The sequence below is a fragment of the Camelina sativa genome, chromosome 10 (genome assembly GCF_000633955.1).
Source record: "Camelina sativa cultivar DH55 chromosome 10, Cs, whole genome shotgun sequence".
Classification (NCBI taxonomy): domain Eukaryota; kingdom Viridiplantae; phylum Streptophyta; class Magnoliopsida; order Brassicales; family Brassicaceae; genus Camelina; species Camelina sativa.
In genome coordinates this window covers 19,930,884-19,946,595 of record NC_025694.1, presented here as the reverse complement: position 1 = coordinate 19,946,595, position 15,712 = coordinate 19,930,884, and the positions used below count along the sequence as shown (strand labels likewise).

The 15,712-nt window shown below is 35.3% G+C and overlaps 4 protein-coding genes across 6 annotated transcripts; 3 read left to right on the top strand and 1 right to left on the bottom strand.

Moving 5' to 3' along the window:
- Nucleotides 8-3,560, top strand: LOC104719400 (phosphoglucan phosphatase LSF1, chloroplastic). Of its 2 annotated transcripts, XM_010437323.2 has the most exons (10): nucleotides 8-382; nucleotides 502-608; nucleotides 1,209-1,665; nucleotides 1,766-1,834; nucleotides 1,924-2,045; nucleotides 2,150-2,365; nucleotides 2,471-2,576; nucleotides 2,705-2,817; nucleotides 2,998-3,142; nucleotides 3,269-3,536. In XM_010437323.2, the coding sequence occupies exons 1-10, from the start codon at nucleotides 80-82 to the stop codon at nucleotides 3,386-3,388; spliced, it is 1,758 nt and encodes a 585-aa protein (XP_010435625.1). In that variant the 5' UTR covers nucleotides 8-79; the 3' UTR covers nucleotides 3,389-3,536. The 2 variants fall into 2 exon arrangements, with proteins under 2 accessions (XP_010435625.1, XP_019086117.1); XM_019230572.1 differs by lacking the exon at nucleotides 8-382 and having other exon boundaries at nucleotides 525-608; nucleotides 1,193-1,665; nucleotides 3,269-3,560.
- LOC104719399 (beta carbonic anhydrase 1, chloroplastic) lies at nucleotides 4,357-8,187 on the top strand. The gene is made up of 10 exons (XM_010437322.2): nucleotides 4,357-4,677; nucleotides 5,929-5,990; nucleotides 6,158-6,307; nucleotides 6,414-6,462; nucleotides 6,550-6,666; nucleotides 6,809-6,862; nucleotides 7,181-7,266; nucleotides 7,369-7,474; nucleotides 7,584-7,742; nucleotides 8,044-8,187. The coding sequence occupies exons 1-10, from the start codon at nucleotides 4,462-4,464 to the stop codon at nucleotides 8,080-8,082; spliced, it is 1,038 nt and encodes a 345-aa protein (XP_010435624.1). The 5' UTR covers nucleotides 4,357-4,461; the 3' UTR covers nucleotides 8,083-8,187.
- On the bottom strand, nucleotides 9,014-10,327 carry LOC104719398 (transcription factor WER-like). 2 transcript variants are annotated; one of them, XM_019231221.1, is made up of 3 exons: nucleotides 10,029-10,079; nucleotides 9,610-9,731; nucleotides 9,014-9,506 (listed from the first exon to the last, which is right to left on the bottom strand). In XM_019231221.1, the coding sequence occupies exons 1-3, from the start codon at nucleotides 10,077-10,079 to the stop codon at nucleotides 9,164-9,166; spliced, it is 516 nt and encodes a 171-aa protein (XP_019086766.1). In that variant the 3' UTR covers nucleotides 9,014-9,163. The 2 variants fall into 2 exon arrangements, with proteins under 2 accessions (XP_019086766.1, XP_010435623.1); XM_010437321.2 differs by having other exon boundaries at nucleotides 9,020-9,506; nucleotides 9,610-9,739; nucleotides 10,029-10,327.
- Nucleotides 13,680-15,679, top strand: LOC104720534 (serine/threonine-protein kinase STY8-like). Its single transcript, XM_019231220.1, has 4 exons — nucleotides 13,680-14,070; nucleotides 14,641-14,762; nucleotides 15,026-15,222; nucleotides 15,309-15,679. Exons 1-4 carry the CDS (start codon nucleotides 13,680-13,682, stop codon nucleotides 15,643-15,645), a joined length of 1,047 nt encoding a protein of 348 aa, XP_019086765.1. The 3' UTR covers nucleotides 15,646-15,679.

Here is a 15,712-nt window from a genome sequence, read left to right as displayed (position 1 = left end):
TTTTTTTTTTTTTTTTTTTTTCTTTTTACTCAATTCATTATCTCGAGCTCGAGATTGGGATCTCCGGTTGGTATAAATTATGGCGTTTCTTCAACAAATCTCCGGTTTCGGAGCTCTCGAACGATCTTCTCCTCCGTCTATTCTGACCGGATCGCCGTTCCGCAGCGGAAGAGGAGGAATCGCCTACTTTGGCTCTAGGGAAAAGGTCGGATCCAACAGACGAAGACTCTTTCTCAGAGTCGTAGCGGGGTCGTCGTCTTCGTCTTCATCTCCGTTCAAGATGAACTTGAATGAGTATATGGTCACCCTTGAGAAGCCCTTAGGGATTCGATTCGCTCTTTCAGCGGATGGCAACATCTTCGTCCACGCCATCAAAAAAGGGGTATTATTTCTACTATTTCTCCATCTCTCTCTCTCTCTCTCTCTCTCTCTCTATTAGCTTCTCTTGGTGAAAGTTTCTTAGCCTCATCCCGTCCCATTGTTATAAATTGTTTTTCGTAGAGCAATGCGGAGAAGGCAAGAATCATAATGGTTGGAGATACACTAAAGAAGGCCAGTGATTCTTCTGGTGGCATTCTTGTCGAAATCAACGATTTTGGTGATACCAAGTATGACATTTTCTATGCCCTGTTTCGTTTCTATCTGCTACACGAGTCTGATGGCTAGTTAACATGGATTTTGTTTAGTCCTTTAACCGACTATGCTCTGACGTTACTTGATTGATACTGTCCAGGCTTCTTTTAACTATGCCTTTCTATTGCTCTTGTTGCTTTATGACTAGTTAGTCACGGCTTAGTCCTTACCCGCGTTTGATCTGAGTTACCTGATTGATACCTTGCAATTTCCTCGCAAACTTCTGCCATCTGATTGCTCCTGTAAATCAACCATACCATTACGTTTGTCTTTATAACTGGGTGTTGCTAACACTCTGTTTCATGACTATTGGCTAGAGATATTTACCATGTATTGGATGGTAGGATTACTAGTAATTTGCTAACTTGTCTTGTTTTAATCTGGAAACACTCATGTTTGCATCTTTCTTTCTTTTTTTTTTTTTTGTTTGTATGGTTTTAACATCTAACAGTCCGTAGCTGGATTTTTCAATATTAATATATCAATGCGAAGTGCTGTGAGTTGAATGCTGACTCCATTGTGTTATTGTTTTTGAATTTTTCTTTTTTATTTCTTCCAGTTTTTTATTTATTCAGGAAGATGCTGGCAGAGAGAACAGGATCGTTTAGCCTTGTTCTTGAAAGACCATTCTCTCCATTTCCAGTCCAGTATCTGCTCCATTTGAGCGACCTTGATTTGCTCTATAACAGAGGACGTGTCTCCTTTGCTACTTGGAACAAAAACCTTTTATCCTCCGATCTGAGAGCCTCTCAAGGCAATGGAAACTCTGGCTATGCTGCTTTTTCCTCGAAATTTTTTACTTCTCAGGGATGGAAACTTCTGACCAGACAGAGCAATTCCTTTCAGTCAGGGACACAGAAGAACACTCTTTCTCCACCTATCAGTCCGCTCATCTGTGTCTTTTCAGAAGAAGTTTCTGGAGATGGCGAATGGGGTTATGGTAATTTCCTTTTAGATGAATACATCAAAGCCCTTGACCGATCAAAAGGAGAGCTGTCTTATAACCATGCTCTTGGAATGCGCTACAGCAAGGTCTGAAAATTCTTTTTTTTTCCCCGGATTAGTCTTGTTTCATATTCCCTCTTTCCGTTCAATCTCTCAACACCATTCTTCTCTTGTTGGCCTTTTTCAGATTACAGAGCAAATATATGTCGGCTCATGTATACAAACAGAAGAGGATGTGGAAAATTTGTCGGAAGCAGTGAGTCTTTTATATGACCTTATTATTGAGATCATTGTTTTCTAGAATTGCAAGTATAGTTTTAACTGATCAAGCTTTTTATACTACAGGGAATTACTGCCATATTGAATTTCCAAGGTGGAACTGAAGCACAAAACTGGGGAATCGATTCACAAAAAATCAATGATGCATGCCAGAAATCTGAAGTCTTAATGATCAACTATCCTATAAAGTATGCAAAGTCATATCGCCATGAGGCACATCATGTGCTTTCTTTTCCTAGCGCTCTAATCAGTTGTGAACAAGAGTAATAGAGTTTTGATATTTTCGTGCCAGGGATGCAGATTCATTTGATCTTAGGAAGAAACTCCCACTTTGTGTCGGGATTCTACTACGGTTACTTAAAAAGAACCATCGTGTCTTTGTAACTTGTACCACTGGTTTTGACCGATCATCGGCTTGTGTGATTGCTTATCTGCACTGGATGACTGATACCTCTCTTCATGCTGCTTATAGTTTCGTTACTGGATTGCACGCTTGCAAACCTGACAGGTTTTTATCCATCTCATCTCTGTCTTGACCATTGACCTGCAGACGATGGACGACTTTTTCTGTTTTGATGAATATATATGTCGACTTATATGTAATTTTTCACAGACCTGCAATTGCTTGGGCAACATGGGATCTTATTGCAATGGTGGAAGATGGCAAACATGATGGGAATCCAACACATTCTGTAACCTTTGTGTGGAATGGACACGAGGTGACTATTACTTTACATGCTTTTACTAGTTTGCTGCAATTCTTTAGGAACTCGTGATCTGTAGGGTTGAGAAACCAATGGGACTGGCCTCTGCGTTTTAAGTTACACCTTGGATGGCTCTATTACAGGGGGAGGATGTATTGCTAGTTGGAGATTTCACAGGAAATTGGAAAGAACCCATAAAAGCAACGCACAAGGGCGGTCCACGTTTTGAAACTGAAGTTAGACTTTCACAAGGAAAGTAAGTCATTCTTCTTTTACCTTTCCCATTAATGCTTATGCTCAAGGTTCAACAGTAATTTTCCCTGCATGTTAATTGTGACTTTTTGAGGGATCGCAAAGGTATTATAGTTTGAAAACTTATGAAAATGCACTTGTGTCATATAACTTGGTGATCGTTGACAATTTGACAATGTGGCAGATACTACTACAAGTACATAATCAATGGTGACTGGAGGCATTCAACAACTTCACCAACGGAAAGGGATGACCGAGGAAACACGAACAATATAATTATAGTTGGTGATGTTGCTAACGTTAGGCCTACTATTCAGCAACCAAGAAAGGTTACCCCTACAGTGCAGTAGTCTCTTCTTCATACAATAGGAAAAACTTGGATATGTGTTCCAAGTTATATCTTGCCTGATTGGTTCAAGACATACATCTGAAGCAATTTTTACAATGTTTTGCAGGATGCAAATATCATAAAGGTGATCGAGAGAGTTTTGACAGAGAGCGAAAGATTTAGGCTGGCAAAAGCAGCTCGATGTATCGCGTTCTCAGTTTGTCCAATAAGACTATGCCCAAAGTAGAAGTTCTTAAATTGGCATAAGTTAAAATATTACATCTACTCCTCTGTCTCTATCCATTCCTCAAGTTACTTACTAATGTCGTTGTGAAAAACATTGCCTATGTTCATTTTTTACTCCGGATGAATAAATAAAAGCCACATTCGACACACTCTGTGACAAGAGAGTGTTGACATTATGTTGTGTGTGTTTGCATGAAAAAATGTCGACATAGTTTCGCCATTCACCACTTTACATATAAGTCCCAAAAACCAAACCTAATGCTTGCTCATCTATCTTTCTTCTTCAACTTCTATCTCTACTAACATGTTAAAGGAAACGAAAACTCTTTTCCTTAATTTTGCTTATATGATTTATGGTCATGGAAGTTCCGAGAGAAGCGTGGCCAGAGAGAGACGAACTTGTGGATTTCTTTTCTCTCTCTCTCTTTTTTTTTTCGTTTTTGTTCTTTAAGAGTTTCACTGAATCTGTTGCTTGATAAGATAGAACAACAGTCCATGATCGATGTGAATCCTTACACATTTTCCCTAACTACATCGTTTGCATCTTCTGGATGATGTAAAATATTAGCAATGTCTGATCTCCGCAGGGCTTAGAGAAGTATGGCTCTTTCATATGCACCACAAACAATGGCCTAACATCTAAAGTGGGTGGTAGTTATTTAAGATGAAAGCCGCAGAGGGTAAGTGAAAGAGGCTGATCCTTGTTTTGATGATAAGGGACCTTATCCTCTAAACCTTTTTGAGACCTTTTATTTTCTAAAAATAAATATATAACTAAAAGCTGAAAGAACAAAGAGCACGTAGATTTTTCAAATCTTGTGCTAATATTCCTCATCCACAAGAAAAGATGAAACATTCATATTCACCGCACCTATCGCTTTCGTTATCCTCGTTTTCACAAAACCTTACCATAAGTCCATGAGAGACACCAGTCTTTTAAACGATCAACTCTTTAAATCAATGCTATAATACATTCACCTAAAGCAGTAGCTTCCATAAAAGAGTCTAATATATAACTATAAATAAAATCTCACTATCAGTACTCTCCAGTCTCCGCTTCTCTTCACCAGCAAAATGTCGACCGCTCCTCTCTCCGGCTTCTTCCTCACTTCTCTCACTCCTTCTCAATCTTCTCTCCAAAAACTCTCTCTTCGTACTTCTTCCACCGTCGCTTGCCTCCCCTCCTCTTCTTCCTCCCCCTCCTCCTCCTCTTCTTCCCGTTCCGTTCCAACCCTTATCCGTAACGAGCCCGTTTTTGCCGCTCCTGCTCCTATCATCGCCCCATATTGGGTATACACATTTAACATTCATCTCTTTTTTCTTAACCTACGTTATTTCTTACATACATGATAGATATATATATAGTTACATTGTTGATTACTTAGTTATAATAGGGTTATCTATATCTACATATACAGGAAACTAAATTTACCCTTCCTTTCGACGTATTTTTTTACTTTATAGTAAGTTCTTTTCGCATTAGTTAGTAACCCCGATAATTTACGGACGGTTCTTTTGTTATTATTCAAAAAGCTAAATGGTTCTTTGTTATTCGGTATTTCAAATCCTTACTAAGGGTTCTTTTAGAGATTCTCTCAATTAAAAACTTAAAAGTAATAATAAAAAAAGAAAAAAAACTGAGTAACGTTACTTTCTATAGGAACGAAGAAGCATTACTCAACACAAGTGGCAACATCTAATTAGTTAATTTTCTATTTTTAGATTTATTATTTAAATATATAATAATATTAAAAGAAAATCATTAAAATATATTTTTTGGAGTAACAATCAATCGGGATAATGATGCTATTACGAAAAACTTCCAAAAATCCTGGAAAAATGTCACGTGTATTTCACATCCTTTTTTATTATCCTTACTATTATTATCCGTGTTTTACGTACTTTTGGTCGTTAGCGTGAGTGCGTGACACTGAAACAATTACCCAAATTAACAAATATCAGAGTAGCTTAGTGTTTCAGCTTCCAAATGCTCTTAACGATTCCGATCCAACTTCAATTCACATTTATTCCTCAAACTATTTGCTTCGACATTTAATGATGTCAAGAAAACAAAAATGACCTTGAAATATCAAAAAGCGTTATTGCCTCTCTGCTCAAAATCCGACATTTTTAAATTTGGGAGCTGGAACGTACGTAGGATCCACGTGATAAAAAGAAAATAATTTACTAGTATCTTCGCCAAAACGATTTGTGAAAACTGAGACGTGTGTGTTATGCATAAACCATATAAGAGCGTGTGGAGCATAGTGATGATGAAGTCGCCATCTATATTTATTCATTCAACCTACCGATTTGGCTCCTAACCACATTACCGATCTTCCACCCCAAAAAAAATTAAAATCGTATAAAAGACGATAAATATTGTACTTTCATCGTATAATAAAGTGTTGAACTGGTCTGGTTGATTGTAGTTTCAACATTTAAAACACGACAAGACCCGCTCTCTACTTAATTACTGCCACGAAAATATCATATACTACTGGATTGTCTTCTAATTTTATTTGGTCAACCAACATGCAGAGCGAAGAGATGGGAAGCGAATCATACGACGAGGCTATTGAAGCTCTCAAGAAGCTTCTCATGTAAGTAAATACACCTCTCTATTCACATATACTATTAGCATATAATCAGATTTACTAGATTGAAAAAGACTAAACACATTTTAATAAACTAATAACGGGGTGTTTCAGTACACCAGTTAACAATATATTTGTGATTAACAATGGCATATATATATATATATGGGCAGCGAGAAGGGAGAGCTAAAGACGGTTGCTGCGGCAAAGGTGGAGCAGGTCACGGCTGAGCTTCAGACAGGCACTTCGTCCGACAAGAAGGCTTTTGACCCCGTCGAAACCATTAAGCAGGGCTTCATCACTTTCAAGAAGGAGAAATACGAGTATATATATATATATTTTCTGTTTTCTTTTATTTTCTTAATTATATCACCAATTTAATGACTGTAGATTTTAACTAGTTCATATTTTCAATGTTTTAATTTGCAGTGCCAACCCTGAATTGTGGGGTGAACTCTCCAAGGGTCAAAGTCCTAAGGTACGTAACTAGAAATAATGATTCATTTAATAACAAAGAAGTATATATACAGCATATTAAACAATTAAAATGTTCATGGTGGTGCAGTTCATGGTGTTTGCTTGTTCGGACTCACGTGTGTGTCCATCACACGTTCTCAACTTTCAGCCAGGAGAGGCCTTCGTGGTTCGTAACGTCGCCAACATGGTTCCTCCTTTTGACCAGGTTAATCCAACACTTACTTTTGTTTTTACATAAACTATCTTCAAGCCAGAATCCTTCAATTCTGTCTTAGACCATGCTACTTGACTTTTTGCCTGAGGAGTCGTAACGTTGAATTTTATTTATGGGGGGTTTAACTTTGCAGGTCAGACACACTGGAGTTGGATCAGCCGTTGAATACGCGGTCTTGCACCTGAAGGTGAACGAACTCCTGATTCTTTTATAGTTAGTTCTTCATATGTAGTTTTAATGGGCCGGGCCATAAAGGCTGAAGATGGGCCCAATCGGGTCTCCCATCTTAGGGAAATGTGGTAGTTATTTGTGATATATTACTCTATAACTAAAATAACGAAGAGATATATACATATGATACAATTTAACACCTTAACAACAACAAAACCTGAATTTAATGAAAAAATGATATATATACTGAGTTTGAACATATAACATTGTTAATTTTTATGAATAATATTAATAAAGTTAATGTAATTGATTTTTCTTTTATTTGTGAATGTAGGTGGAGAACATTGTGGTAATAGGACACAGCGCATGTGGTGGAATCAAGGGGCTTATGTCTTTCCCCTTCGATGGAAACAACTCCACGTATAATATCTTCCTACCCATTTATCTAAATTTTGACATCAATTTGTTTAAGAAAAAAGTTATTAAATGAGATTATATCTATATGCATGTTATTAACTGCAGGGACTTCATTGAGGACTGGGTCAAAATCGGTTTGCCAGCCAGGACTAAGGTTCTAGCAGAACATGGAGATGCAAGCTTTGAACACCAATGTGCCCAATGCGAAAGGGTACATACATACTGTATATGTTTTCATTCTATCGTCAATCCAGAAGCCAATATATACATACGAGCTGAGAGATGAGATTTTAATATAAATATTTATTAATTGAATGCAGGAATCTGTGAATGTTTCACTAGCAAACCTGTTGACATATCCGTTTGTGAGAGAAGGACTTGTGAATGGAACACTTGCTTTGAAGGGAGGCTACTTTGACTTCGTTAAGGGTGCTTTTGAGCTTTGGGGACTTGAATTTGGCATCTCCGAAACTAGCTCTGTATGAACCACCAATCCATCATCATCATCATCATCATGACCATCCATCATACATATATATATTTATATAACTACGCCATATGTAATTTGTAACGTGCCTCTTTGGTTGTGATGAGATATATATCTCTTTTCTCTTCTCTACCAACTTTCTTTATATCAATAAAAAAAAAAAAAAGGAAACCGAGATGATGATATATAGATCTTTCGCGGTTTAAGTTTATGAAAATTATTGTGTTCTTTATGTATATCAAAACGGTTGTATAATTTATGGTTTGATTTTATTTTCTTATGTTGTTTGGTAGGTTAAAGATGTGGCTACCATTCTACATTGGAAGCTGTAGGAACTCTTTGAAGCCTTTTTCCTGTTTTCACATTTTCAATTCAGTCATACCAACTTGTTGTTTCTATGTAGATCATTTAAAACAAAAAAAAAACCATTCGCGTTATATTTAATAATTAAAACAAAATGGTCTTTTGGTTTTGTTTAAGTAAGAGAGATCGAATTGAAATTTTAGGTGACAAGAATTCTCTTCTTTCTTTCCCAAATTTGAAGCCTATTATTGCATGCAGTTTGAAAATAAATCAATCACTGGGACGTACTAAACACTATCTGTAACAAATATGAAGAAATTGATTGACTCGTAAATAAAGAAGGTCATCCTCAAATTAAACGTCTCTTGGTGAACAAGACTTCTGATAGTTTTCCTAGTTCTAACGCTTATAGTTACCATCGTTTGCTGATTTACCTTTTTTGAGCTCTGTCTTTGAAGCCCTCCCATGTCCTAGTAGTACTGGCTACTGCTTTTATTTTTATTTTTATGTATTTCATTAATATAAAAACATTTAGGAAAAGACCTCAAAAACCTTTTTTTTTTTTTTGATACGTGAACCGTATCATGGAGTGAAAAAAAAAAAAAAAAATTAATTAATTAAATTAAACTAAGGGGACAGTGTGAATGGTAATTCATTGTCACACATTTTAATTACTCCCTCTGTTTTATAATATAGGATGTTTTACAGGTTTTTGGTTCTTTCATAATATAAGATGTTTTCAAATTTTTAGGTAACTTTTAGACTAGTTTTATATTTTATTATTATTTATTTTATGGAGTTTTGTTTCTGATTGGTTAAAAATTTTAAAAATAATCATTTTTTATTATGCGTGCTTTTAGCTAAAACATTTTATATTTTGAAACGGAGAGAGTATTAGTTACAGAAAATATTATTATTATATTCGTACTGCGTTTATGACTCTGGTTTATTATTATTGCTTTGTCTCAGTAACTTCCGAGTGTACATGTCCTCTATTTTTGTTTTCTTCATTACTTAATTATGACCACCACCAAAAATTACATAATGTAGAAAAGAGAAAATAATTATGAAAAAGTAGATAAATGCAGCCAATAAAACAAAAAAAAAACATTAATAACATTGTCCATCAATGAAATCCATCATGTAGGTGAGTGTGTTAGGCTCAAAAGCATCCTCATGATGACCCCAAAGCGACGAACTCGCTTGATGGAGAAGGCCAAGACCTTCGCTCATAAGCAGTCTCTCATCCCCGAGAATGCTTTTATTATCAAATTTCACATTCAATAATCTTTCTTCGGATGCATCTGTCATATTCCCCAAATTGTTCATCTGATTGCTGATCGATTTGATTGTTTGATTTTCTATTCCAATTTTTTTACTTAGATGTGTATTCCAATAGTTCTTCACTTGATTGTCCGTTCGACCTGGAACTCTTTTAGCTATCAAAGACCACCTGTACACATCAAGTAGCTAGTAGAGTTATATAGAACTAATCGAAAGTGTGCGACGTCTTTTTTATTATTTTTTATAAGAGAACCTATAATTTATATATTTACCTATTACCAAGCAACTTGTGGAGTCTAATGATAAGATCTTCTTCTTGGTCAGTGAAATGGCCTCTCTTCACGTTTGGACTAAGATAGTTCATCCATCTCAATCTACAGCTCTTTCCACATCTCTTCAAACCTATTCCATTATTCAAATGCTTTTTTAAAAAAACGTCTAGAGCCTGTAAAAGTCTAAAGGCATCTCCATAAGTTATGATTTTTCAAATTATTCCCCCAACACAAAGGAAGCTAATTAACAATATGAATCTATGTGATCATATATGTGACTTCTTAACTTAATTTAAGCTCTTTTTGAAATGGGAAGTCAAAAGCTCAAAACTTCATCTTAGTTAAACCCCATAGTTTCAATTTTACCATCAAGAAAAATGGAGAGAGAGAGAGAGAGAGAGAGAGAGAGAGAGAGAGACCAGTCTTTTTGGCAATGCGGTTCCAGTGGCCTTTGCCCTGGGCTTTGACATAATCCATGAGGATCTTGTCCTCCTCAACTGTCCACAAACCTTTCTTATACTCTTGGTTTCCTTCTTCTCCACTTATCTTTTTTCTCATTCTACTCGTTTCTTTCTTTCGGTGAAGAGAGTGAGAGAGACAAAGAGGTTGGGGGAGGGGGGGGAGAGAAATTATATGATAGACTATCGAGAATAGCTCTTTATATATATACAAGAGTAGATCTACTCGGCTACATCTATGGAGTGCCGCCAAAGCTAGCTCTTATAATAACATTGTCATTGATATATATATATATATATATATATATATATATATATATATGTTTACAAATTTAATTGAGCTGCCTTTTTTAAATAGTTTTACTAGCAACAATTCAAAATTGAACTAATATTATATATAAAGAGATCAGAGAGGGAGAAAGAACGGACGTCTTATCACATATTCACATGCTTCACTTTTTTTTTTTTAAAGTTGGTTTTGATATTTCTTTTGACGTCTCTTTTTTTCCTATAGATAAACATTTTTTAGGCAAAATATAACGCAAATTCATATTTTCGTAAAAAAAATCCTAAATTTTTATTTCTGGGTATTTAACATTTAGTTCTTTTAATGCAGCTGGAACGGATCTTCTTGGCAAAATAATATGGAACCGCATAAGATGGTCTAGAGGGACACAAATAGATCACGTGAGTATTAAAAAGATTCGCCTTCGATTCCTAATTTGGCATCGAAGTTTCATGTGTCAGACCAATAGTTATCATATCTCAACTGAAAAGGTAAGTGGCATAAAATTTTGTGACATGATTACGATGAGATTAGATGTTTATATCTGGTTTGACTATCTTGGGATTATAAAGAAATTACTGTTTAAAATTAAAATTATTTTTTACAAAAACTAATCTATGAAATTTTGGGCCACATAACAATAATCAATAGATATACATAATTTCTTTCTGCCTTCCATCACATATATACATATTCAAGCATGCAAACGTATACTTTGTAAATTTCTCCTCCCACAGACTTGTAATCTCTTTAAGAAAAAGAAAAAAAAAACTTCCCATTTATTTAGACAGATAAATTAAGCATAGATATTTTGCACAATTTAAAATTTCGACAAGGAAAAGTTGTTCATTAACATTGAGAGTTGAGACGATAAAAGAGTAATAATTCTCTGTCACCATTAAATACTTGTAATAACTCCATGTTTTTTCCTACACAAAATCGGAAACCATATACTCCAAACCATATACTTATATATATATATACTTTTTTTTTTTTAAATATATAAGATACAGATTATAAGCATATATTTTGGTGGTTAACGTTAAGCATACGTATCCGTAAGGGCTTGTGTTGGTACATCTTTTGGAGTGTTCTCTGTGCTTTTCCTATACGATGATACATATAAAATAAAGGGCTTCTTTGCAGTTTAGTTTCCACAAATTCACAGCTACAATAAGGCCTAAACTCCTTACCCATGATATAATGGTTCATTCGCGTGATTCCACAATAGACCCAACAATCAAAAGCTGAGATAACAAGAACAAAAAAGTAGTCCAAGACCAAGAGATTCTGGAGCGGTCGTTATTACGCTCATATCTTTTCTGGTTAGTTTCTTGGGACTTAACCCGCTGAGTTTTTTTTTTTTTTTCTTAAACGCTGAGCATCTTTGTTCGTGCGACGAGCGGACGAAAGCAACAATCGGAATAAATTAAGTTCGATAGTTGTATATGAACTCGTCGTGGAACAAGTCCCTACATTATTTAGAGCGATAATTGGGTTTCTGAAGTTAGAATAATTAGATTTGCAAAAGGTTATTTGATGAAAAAAGGTTTTAAAATATAGTATATGCATGGTACATAACTAATGACCCGTATACTACAAATGTACGCACGCACTGCTGACTGCACAGTGCATATACTATTTTTCTCGGTTTTGGCCTTTTGGGTCACATGAACTGAGTCGGTCAAAGATTTCACGTGCGTGTCGATGAAAATCTGTAGCGACTTCTCCTTTTATCCGAAACAACAACTGTCATGCTTAACTCAACTATGCCAATATATATATATATATATATATATATATTTAAAAAATATATGCCAATATTTATATATACAACGATTTACTAAAATACGAACAAAGCTTTTTGAAGTTTTTGTTCGGTCGTTTTCTTATCCTGCCACTACTTTACTTGTGACAGTCTAATCTTCTTCTTTTTTTTTTTTTTAATTTTTTTCCCTGACGAAAAAGAGAATTAACATCAATTGTCATATTCCCTTTTGATATAGATTTTTTATAATTTTATTAACAAAAAACATTTATTATAGTTTGTGTAATGAATTGAAAAGTTTTATATATACTTTTATTCAGTTGTTACATATGGGGTGCACAGACCAACTTTCTATTAAGCATACACTCTCGAACATAAACAAACTTTTTTGTTTGTTTGTTCAAACTATATGCCGACTGAAAATATTATTAACTAAATTTTTCTTATTGTGGCATTCATAATTGGCATGAAGATGATGTCAGTACACTTTGGTTTTTGGTCCAATAATTACATTCCCATCATATCCTACTTATTGACCTTGTTAACTAATAGTACTCCTGGATTAGCATATATACTCCAGAAGTTCAAACACGACAGACAAAAATAATATAATCTATTCCGAGATTGTAGATATGTAGTTAGTTAGCTTATATATAAAAATGGTACCAATATACTGAATTTGGGACCAAATAACCAATAATCGAATGAACATCTATACCTATATAAACTAGGATAGCTACATAATTTAGTTTGAGGTTCTCACATATATGCATATATAGAAATTGACATTTGAAGAATATGTCCATATTTAATATTTAAATAACGAAGTAGTATAAAATTAAGCCAAATAAACTAATTAATTAGAATGAAGAAGAAGAAATAATGTTGAAAATGACATATTAAACCCACAAAACGAAAAGGTAGCAGAGTGACCAGGAATCCCATGATTTCTTGAACTATATTATATCCACTCATTGTTTTAATAAACACCTTATATTTGATGCTACAATTTTTTTATCAAATTGTTATGTTTTTCAAAATAGTATTTTAAGTATATATATTATTAAACCTTGAACTATTGTTTTTCCCCATATTGTATAATTTTTCAATATTTGACAAAAGTAGATCACAAAATTTTATTGGGTTTGGAACAAATTATTATCCAAAAGAGAGTTGTGAGAAGTGGAGCCGACACACGCCGATCCCTAGCCCCTTAAGGGACACCCCATGTGGTCACGTGTAAACGTTTGTTTGTCTTAATAGAAAGTTTAATTTTGAAGTATTCGGGAGAGAAATCTCATCACATAGAAGATAGAAGCGAGAGTTAGCCTCTTCTTTAGTTGTTTGTTGCAATAAACACAAACACAACTTCCCCATTTTCTGCTTTTTTGTTCAACTCTTACACACTCCAATCACAATTCTCAAACAATACATAAAACAATAAAAGTAATCTCAAGCAAAGAAAAAAAAAAAGATGGTGATGAAAACTCCAATTTAGTAAAGGGAAAAGAAAAACCATTTCGAATATATTGAAACGGTTTTGGTTTATCCAGAGGAAATGAAGGAGAAGGCGGAGAGTGGCGGGGGAGTAGGATACGTGAGAGCAGATCAGATAGATTTAAAGAGTCTGGACGAGCAGCTGCAGAGACACTTAAGCAGAGCATGGACGATGGAGAAGAGGAAGAGTTTGAGTGATGGCGAAGACAACGTAAATAATACCCGACATAACCAGAACAGCTTCGGACATCGACAGCTTGTGTTTCAGAGACCGCTTCTTGGTGGTGGATATAGCAACAACAACAACAACGACATAATTAGGTCGACGGAGGTTGGGAGGTCAAGAAGAGAGTGGGAGATTGATCCTTCTAAGCTTATCGTAAAAAGTGTGATTGCTCGAGGTACTTTTGGTACGGTTCACCGTGGAATCTACGATGGTCAAGATGTCGCCGGTACAAATCTCTCTTTCTCTCTCTCTCTCTCATCAGTCATAACTTTTTTGTTTTTTTGTTTTTGTACAAATAGTGTGTTTTAGATATATATACGTACGTAGAACGTACCCTTTTGGTCAAATAATTTAGGGAAGAATAGAAACTTACTTTCCGGAAAAAGAAGTAAAAAAAACTTGAAATTTGTTGAAAACTATTTTTTAATCTAGGTGTCTTAATAGGTGATCAAGTAAACAAGCATGCATTAGCAGTGTAATGAGGAATTTATAATTCACTTAAGTTTTGCTAACCTGCGAAATGCCGGCTGATTTATAGTCCGTAATTTAGTGATTAAAGTTAATTAAGAAACTAACAAAAACATGTTTTTGTTTTTTAATATATATATTCAGTTCTTAGTGTAATATTAACAAGTAACAACACAAATTTGACCTTACGTACGTCAAAATATTATTTTAAAAAGATATTTCATATAAGTAATTTTTTTTCCTTCAAATATTTGGATGTACGTATTCAGTTGAATCTTTTTCCTATGTAACTCATGATTCATGTGTGAAAAATATTGTTATAAAACAGTGAAACTACTAGACTGGGGAGAAGAGGGTCACAGGTCAGACGCAGAGATAGCTTCGCTTAGAGCTGCTTTCACTCAAGAAGTAGCTGTTTGGCATAAGCTTGACCACCCCAATGTTACCAAGGTACACTAAAATTCACTCTTATATATCGGTGAATTCTTGAACCGAAATCAATTTAAGCTTAACCGATTAACCGAAACATAATTGAGTTGTGAACTTGTGATATCCAAAAAATACTCACATGTATGTATGGATATGTGTAGGTAGGTGTACGTTTATGTCTGTTTTTTAATACAGATGTTACGTCTTTTTTGAGCATTAAATAAAAGATGTCATGTGTTTCTGGTGTATTAATTTTGTCTGGTGGAAAAAAACAACAAAAAAAGTTCATAGGAGCGGCGATGGGGACATCGGAGATGAGCATACAGACGGAAAACGGACACATGGGAATGCCGAATAACGTATGCTGCGTTGTGGTTGAGTATTGCCCCGGCGGCGCACTCAAGTCATTCCTCATCAAAACTCGCCGCCGCAAACTCGCCTTCAAAGTCGTTATCCAACTCTCCCTTGATCTTGCTCGCGGGTACATTATCGGTTCATCAATTTCTTCCGGTATAACCCGGTTTATGTGTATCAGTAACTCAATCTATATGTTAATGTTGTAATTAGGTTGAGTTACTTGCACTCTCAGAAGATTGTGCATAGAGACGTGAAAACGGAGAACATGCTTTTGGACAAGTCACGCATCTTAAAGATTGCAGATTTCGGTGTGGCTCGCCTCGAGGCCTCCAACCCTAACGACATGACCGGTGAGACCGGAACCTTGGGCTACATGGCTCCCGAGGTGTTAAATGGGAGTCCCTACAACAGAAAGTGCGATGTGTATAGCTTCGGGATATGTCTATGGGAGATTTACTGTTGCGACATGCCTTATCCTGACCTCAGCTTCTCAGAAGTCACCTCCGCCGTCGTCCGCCAGGTTTTTCAATATAACCTTTTTTCGTAGTTATTTATGATTACGTAAAAGAGTATATGTAGACATTTATGTTTTTGAACAATTAGAATCTGAGACC